At 37.2% G+C, this 7,878-nt stretch overlaps 1 protein-coding gene across 1 annotated transcript in view; it reads right to left on the reverse strand.

Moving 5' to 3' along the window:
- TTC39C (tetratricopeptide repeat domain 39C) overlaps positions 1–7,670 on the reverse strand; it is a 94,009-nt gene extending 86,339 nt beyond the window's left edge. The window contains exons 1-3 of the mRNA XM_006895045.1: positions 7,624–7,670; positions 4,961–5,089; positions 2,685–2,799 (exon numbers count right to left, since the gene is read on the reverse strand). Of these exons, the coding sequence (XP_006895107.1) occupies positions 2,685–2,799; positions 4,961–5,089; positions 7,624–7,656 (277 nt within the window). The 5' untranslated portion in view covers positions 7,657–7,670. The remainder of the gene's footprint in view (positions 1–2,684; positions 2,800–4,960; positions 5,090–7,623) is intronic.
- Between the last annotated feature and the right edge of the window lie 208 nt (positions 7,671–7,878).

Genomic DNA, 7,878 nt, shown 5'->3' on the forward strand with positions numbered 1-7,878 from the left:
GGTCTGTTTTGGGTTATTAGAAGAATGAACAAAATGCATGATGGTAATTTATGAAAGAGCTTATAAAATATAAAAAGGGGTTCATCTTACTAATAAGCAAAAGAGAAAAAACAGAAACCAGATAAAACTCAAATGTACAAGGGTAACTGGTTCAAGAAATTAAGGTATATCTGTAGACTATTATTTAAATGTTATTTTTTTTGAAACTCAGTTTCAGGAAAAGTACTGCAAAACCAATACAGACCCAATTTTGTAAAAGGCACAGAGAAATAAAGAAAATAGTAATGGTGACATTCTCTAAGTGTTAAAATTGGTGGTGAGATGCTTTTTGGTACTTTGTTTTACTTGTTACATTTTCTGTACAGTACTCACTAATTTTACAATCAGAATAGTTTTTAGAAATAGAAAACATTTATTGATGATTCTAAATTTCATGAGCACAAAGATCATGAGGATGTTATTTTTGTTATTTCATTTGTATAATATATAGTAATAGATAGATAGATAGATAGATATGTCGATAGAGATATGGATATAAAATGGCAAGCAAAAACATACTTAGAGCTCCGGAAGCCTACGGTAAGGGGTTATGGTGAAAAGCCAAATGTACATGGTTAAAATCCACCAGCTGCTTGGCAGGAGAAAGATGGGCAATCTCCCATACAATCGAGTTCCTACTGGACACCATATAGCAAAAACTAGAAAGACAGACAGTCATACAGATAGATGATAGATAGACAGATACATAGACAGATGCATAGATCAATGGTAGCTAGCTAGCTAGCTAGATAAGATAGACAGATAAATGGATGGATGTAAATACAGATATACTCTATAGGTAGCTAGGTAGCTGCCTATATCTATCTACAGAGTTAGAGTTATTTTTGTTCCTACTATTCTGCTCGCTAAATATAGTGTCTGGGACAGTAAACATTCAGTGATGGGTCCACGAATAAACAAATGGCAGATACATTAATTTTTAATTTTATAAAAACTGACACAATTTTGGACTTACACAAAGGTTACAAACTCAATACAATTCCTAGATATACATCTTTCATACAGATTCTAACATTTTACTAAATATTCTTTATCTTTCTCAACAGACATTTTCTTAATGGCTAAATAAGCTTCCTCAAATAGTCCCAGAAGAAGTACAAGGTCAAAAAAAAGAATTTAGCCCTACTGTCTTGTCCAAAGAGGTAAAGCTCCCTGCTCTTTTCTATCAGAGTGTGGTGTTCCACAGAGGAGGGAAGAGTCTCACACTCGATTTACAGGAGTGATGGGCCCTCTAGCCCAGAGAGGAGGATTAAAGAGAGAAAAAGAGTAACTTTTAAATAGGTTTTAAAAGATGTTCTATGACTGTACTTTAAGAACTTTAAAGATTGTACTTTGTTTTAAGAACTTTACTTTGTTCAATGACCATTCTTTCTTTCTTTGGTTCAGGTAGTCCAACATTTTTGTGGTCACAAAAGTGAAAAAAAGAATAAAAGTGGGGAGTGAACGGTTCTTGGTAATCTGGAAAGAGGAATGCGTATAATGACTTAATAGCAATGTTGTTTTTGAATGTAAGGTTTTAGAAGAAAATGTTTTCCTGACTCTGAATTTCCATTTCCTTTTTTAACTTTTCTTTTTTAAATAAATCTGATTCACTGAAGGGGCATATCTCTGCTGTTGGTCTCTGAGATATCCTTAACTACATTAGCAAAACAATTAATGTCATTTTTAGTTACAGTCTTACAGCCCACTACTAAAGACTCAATTGAGTTTCTATCACTCAAGAAATTAAAGAAATAAATTCCTGGGGTAAAACACTGGCTTTGGGCAGACTGATTAAGAAATTAGTTTCTATCCCTCACTGGAGGTTTTTTAAATGTGAGTCTTTCAAATATATTAGAAGTCTCTGTACACTGTCAGGCCTTCAATAATAATTTCCGCAAAATCTTACATTTAACCCTGTTGAATTTCCCTTTAAAAGTCATTTTCACAGGTCAATTTGTATGAAAGTACTACACGTTGACAAATACATCTCTCACTCATTGTCACTGAGTCATAACCGACCCCCAGCTGACCCTCCACTGTATTTTCAGAGGCCGTAAACAGCACTTCAGGAGACTGGCTATCTCTATCCACTGGAGCAGCTAGTGGATCAAATCCTGTGTCTTTGGATTTGGAGGGCAATTTCCTACCCATTAGGCCACTAGCGCTCACACACACGGAGATACACTGGTAATTTCACTAGGAATTACAGACTTAATGAGCTCTGGTGATGCAGTGGTTGAGCACGTGGCCACCAATCAAAACTTTGGCAGTTGGAACCCACCCAGTAGCTCAACAAGAGAAAGATCAGGCAATCTGCTTCTGTAGGGGACAAGTCCACCCTGTGGGACAAACCCGCTCTGTCACATGGGGTCACACTATCAGTCAAAGTCAACTCAATGGCACCCAATAACCACAGGACAGAATTAGCTGAAAGAAGAAGAAAAACAGATTCTGGGACTAAAATTATACCAATAATCAGAAATTAAGGACTACAGTTCCAATCTCTCAAGTAATATATTGATGACCAGGACCCGACTAGGAACCAGATGCTTTCAAAGACTGAGACACAGGCATTAGAAAAGGAATATTAATGATGTGGCCACCGAATAGGGTAAGCCATTAAAGATAATGCTTCTGCATACCTGATAATTCTTGTTTTACAAAAGCAAGCACAGCCAGGTACACTTGGCAATCAGCGATGATTATCTGCCTCTGAAGTCGATCGACCATGGATGGGGCAGATTTTCGGACATCAACCTGTTTGGGGGAATGAAAACATACACATTAGATCACACACAAGAGCAAGAGGCTTTCCAGAAAACCACATCTTTGTTCCAAATAAGTCACACAGAAACTGTGAAATATGGCTGTCACGCAGAACCAAGATCCATCTGACAACATGTGATGGCAATTCCATGTTCCCAGGTGGTCCTGCCCTGTCTTGTTAAGGGGAACAGTGCTGAAGAATGCTGTGACATATGACAAACCTGCTAAATGATGAAAATCAAACTCCTGGTAAGCAGGTGGAAACAAATACAGAACCATAGAGTTTTCTTTTCTTTTTTTTTTTTTAAATCGGTTCTTACTTATCCAAACTGAAAATCACTGGTAACCTGGTGCTAAGAAGCTGTGCTGCAATTCTGAAAGTATGTGCTTCAAACTGACCAGAGGCTCCTCGGAAGAAGGGTGCGAAATCTCCTCCCCTGTGATTATTTGCCCCTGAAAATTCATCATTGGTAGATTCCAACTTGACAGCACCCAACAACAACAAAGGCTAGAACCTACCACCTGTGTGACTTCTACCTTCAAGTAGGACTAGGACAAGAGTGTATTCCCCTAGTACATGCAACTGAGATGTTTCAGAACTGGTGACATTTCAGCTATGGAGAAAACAACCCTGGAATTTGAATAAATCACAAACTGAATTTGAAACATGAGCCATAACTGCTAAGGTGGCTGCCTCTAAATGGAAAGGATCCAGGTTGAGACAGAGTGATGATGGGCAAGGTCCAATGGCGATTAATTTTAGAAAACATAATGCATGAGGAAAAAAAACCCATAAAAGTCATAGAAGGGGAGGGAAAAGTCAAACTAAGAAAACCCGCTTTTTATAAAGCATTGGTCTTTATCATGCAGAATGTTTATAAAATGAAGATGAGTAACTACAACAGAACATTACACACTGTTAATATACAGTCTACTTTACCAACATCATGCCTGCACCACAAGACAAGAAGCAATCAGAGACATTTCTTCAATATTTTTTTGCAAATATGCACATTGTACACCAGACAAAGGGAGTTGTGATGACTTAGTAGTAAGGAGTAGTATTGTCACCTCAAAGTCTGGTGGTTCAAATCCACCAGTTACTCTACAGAAGGATGATAGGCAATCTCCTTCTGTGCAATTTACAGACTCCAAAAACCCACTGGAGGGTCAGCTATAAGTTGATTCTGACTCTACGGCATATAACAACATTATTATACCTGAAAGAGCAACATGCTGCCCTTTTCCCAAATTTTAATATAATCCACTATGGTCGCTATTTTTCTCTACAAGCACTACTTCTGCTTCCATTTCTTTGTTTGTAATAACACCTGATGATATGGAAAGAACATACAAATGTTTAAAAACTCTGATGACCGGAGCTGTCAACCAAACAGATATATGCACACCCATGTTTACTGCCAAGTTATTCACAATAGCAAAGAGATGGAAGCAACACAAATGCCCATCAATAAATGAATGGATAGAAAAACTATGATTTATTCACACAATAGAGTACTATGTAGCACTAAAAAACAAGAAACTTGTACATTACACAACACACATGACCATGGAGGACATTATGCTGAGTGAAATATCTCAGTAACAAAAGGACAAATACTGCATAAAACTACTGTTATAAAACAGGACTGACATCAGGGGATTGGGAGAAACTAAAGAAAGGTAAGAAATGAAGACTGAATTGGAACAGATAAAAGAAAGAGCTGTTTAAAAGGAATATATGAATAGGCACTATTTGTATGGCATCAGTTCAGAATAAGAGGTGCATTGCAAAGTGGACCGGGGGAAGGATCGGATAAGGGGAAGGAGGAATTGTGCAACAATAAATGAACATATTTTAAAAAAAGAAAAAGTGAACTGAGGGAGAAGAGAGGAAAATGTGCAACAATGAATGAATGAATGAAAATCCAACTTTTCTGTAAGCTTTTCATTAAAATCACAATAAAAAGGAAAATGTGAAAAGCCCTCTGATGACTAAAGGGGACTTCTATTGTAATATATTCTACATAATCAAAAGCCACCAAGAGACATTCAGTGTTGTTTGGAGTCATATCCAAGTAGCCCACACACAGTCCATGAGTAATGTCTTAAACAGGTGTCACACAGCTCACAACTCTGACAGAGCACGTACATTCTTCTTGATCTTATTCTTGATTGTTTCAATCACTCCAGCCTCTTCACTTTCACACAGCTTTTCCGTAGTTTTTAAGTCATCACAGGCCAACTGCATTTTTTCTTCCTCAAATGTCATCATGGCATTCTTCCCCAAAATAAGAGAGAACGAATGAATCATTAAATATCTGGAAATTTCAGACAACTTATTACAACAAAAATCCAAACTGGGGGAGGGGAGATATAACAGACATTATTTCAAAATCACTTAGGATTATTTCAAGTCAAATAATCATAATGTTATAGCATACCCTATTCATCTTAAATTATCATCTCAATATAAAATAACAATATACCTCTAGGAAGTCAGAATAAAAATAGGTAGTAACAAGTGTTTCAGTTATTATTATTTTACAATTGCATTTTTGCTGTTAAGCTTAGCAACAATAAATAACCCTGTAGAGTTTCTAACGGGTCCACTCAGTTATGTTTATACCAAAGTCCAGTCTGTCCACCCGTTTCCCCCTGGCCCCACCAAGTCCAGCATAGAAATTCTAATGAAACCGCAGCTAGGAGGAATTCTCAGAACATCAGTCTTCAGAAACAGCAATCCCACTCATAAAGAATTTATTCTAAAAAGTTCTCTTGGTGGCTGGGTTCTGGGAATCTGATCCTGGTAGTTTTTTGGTGTGTGTGTTTTTTTTTTAAGCCATATTTGACCTAGAAAGGACAATCCCATTTCTGTTAAAAACTTGCTACTTGTATGCAGTAAAAGGACTGATGTTTGAGCTGAGTGGGTGATGGGGCATGGCAGAGTCGTGACTGGACTCCTGTGCACAGAAAGACCTGGTGAACTTACTGAGCCTGGCTTTCCACCTCCTATGCCGCTCAGCTAGACCCACTTTTCCACTCTAGGTGGTGGGTCTCTGTTTTCTGCTTTCCCATTTTAGCCAAGCCAGACCACTGCCACTTCTGCCTGACCTTCCCTGTTTCACTCATCTTCCCAGCAAAACCTCTAAAGCTGCTCAGATTTCAACCCTGACTCAGATGCCATGGTCTTCCTCCCACACCCCAAGCTCCACAGAGCCATGATCCACAGTTTATGCTGTCTTTAAAGGCCGTTATACCTAACCAGGTACTAATATTATGCTCTCAAACTAAGTATCTTTCCTTGGATGTCAAGAATTATATTTTCTTGCAAGTACACAAGTATTTCATTTGATTATGCTTCAATTTCTTGCACTACAAAGATTCTGCTTTTAAGAAAAGAAAAAAAAGTTTGGCAGTCTGTGGCAACCCTGCCTTTTTCCAATAGTGTGTGCTTACTTTCTGTATATGTGTCACATTTTGGTAATTCCCTTAATATTCATTTTTTTAAATGCTATATATAGCACAGTCAAAAGACTATATTATAGGAAGACATGACTTTTATTTGCCCTTGGAAACAACAAAAAGAAAAATGTAGGTGATTTCACTTTATTATGATATTGTGGTGTCTGGAGCTGATTCCACTATGCCTGGGAGGGGAGGCCTGTAAACTCCTAGCTATTGAGATGATTTTGATTCAGCTCTTATGCATGTCTGAATAGAACTGTGCACCACAGAGCTTTCAATGGCTGAGAAACAGGAGCAGAATGCCAGGCTTTTCTTCTGTGGTGCAGTGGGAAGATTCAACCAACCATTGCGGGGACAAACCCAGGGACAAACACTTTGGAACTAGCAAAGCTTAAAGTTCTGTTATAGTAACTGGTGAAAGAAGAAATGAATTAGCCTGAAAGAAATCTCCAATACACCAGAAACTGGGGCAATTACTGGCATCAGCTGCTGGCAGCCCGAGAACCATATGCCTGTTTCTTAAAATCTTCCTCACATCAAAAATCTAAACTTCTCCCTTTTACTTCTCTCTGTCTCCACCCAGGACTTTTTTCCCTATTGTTTGTTGCTGGCATTTGTAGAACTCTGGGAATTTTAAAAAATTCTATTTCTAATAATTGTGTAAAGTTTCTAATAATTTCTAATAATTGTGTAAAGTTACACAGCTCTGAAAAAATGAAAGCATTCAACTTTCTACACCATTCAATTTAAAGTGTAACCTCAATTCCTAAGTAATAGTTTTAAAATGATAACACTGTCTCTGTGAATCTAACTTGTCTGCCAGTCTGCATTTACCTAATAATCTTTGAACAAAGTTAGTTGATTATTATTATTATTATTATTATTATTATTATTATTATTAAACCCCAAACTCAGATTTCATTTTTCTCCTTCTAATGATCTACAATGCCAATTTGAGGAGAGGTCTTTCAGTCACATATTTATTCTAAGAAGGTTTTGGTTGGGAAATAAAGAATATTCTAGAACTAAGGCAGATGGACACAATGACACAACAATGTGTTTAATGCAGAGCAGAGACTGTGAGAGTGGCCCATGGTCATGAAGCATTTCATTCTTTTTCAGAGAATCTCTGAGTTGTGGCCAATTTGATGGTACCTGACAATAACAAAGAACTAATGTATAAGCATTTACTTTTTAAAACTGGGGAAGAGTCGTTACATAATAGACATCAGCTAACAGGCAAAACCATTACTTTAATTTTTAACTACAAGAAATCTTCTACAATAGTGCATCTCTATGGTAGTCACCACAAAGAGACAGAAGAGACTTATCCCCACATCAACTTACCAAAAAACTGACAAAGCTGGCTCCAAAACTCATTAATGGGCTATGATTCCTGTTAAAGAAACAGAAGAAAATTATTGTTATACATTTTCATTGTAAAAGTATGTGATATATCAGAATACTATATAACAGCTAAAAGTGAGGATGACTTGAATCAAGAGCTGGCTGCAGATCAGGGACTATAGCCTTCAATATGAATTGCATCTCAACATCAAGAGAACAAAAATTTTTACTACTGGGCCAATAGGCAACATCATG

The sequence above is a fragment of the Elephantulus edwardii genome, unplaced genomic scaffold (genome assembly GCF_000299155.1).
Source record: "Elephantulus edwardii isolate Elephantulus edwardi_28Jun2011 unplaced genomic scaffold, EleEdw1.0 scaffold00155, whole genome shotgun sequence".
Classification (NCBI taxonomy): Eukaryota; Metazoa; Chordata; class Mammalia; order Macroscelidea; family Macroscelididae; genus Elephantulus; species Elephantulus edwardii.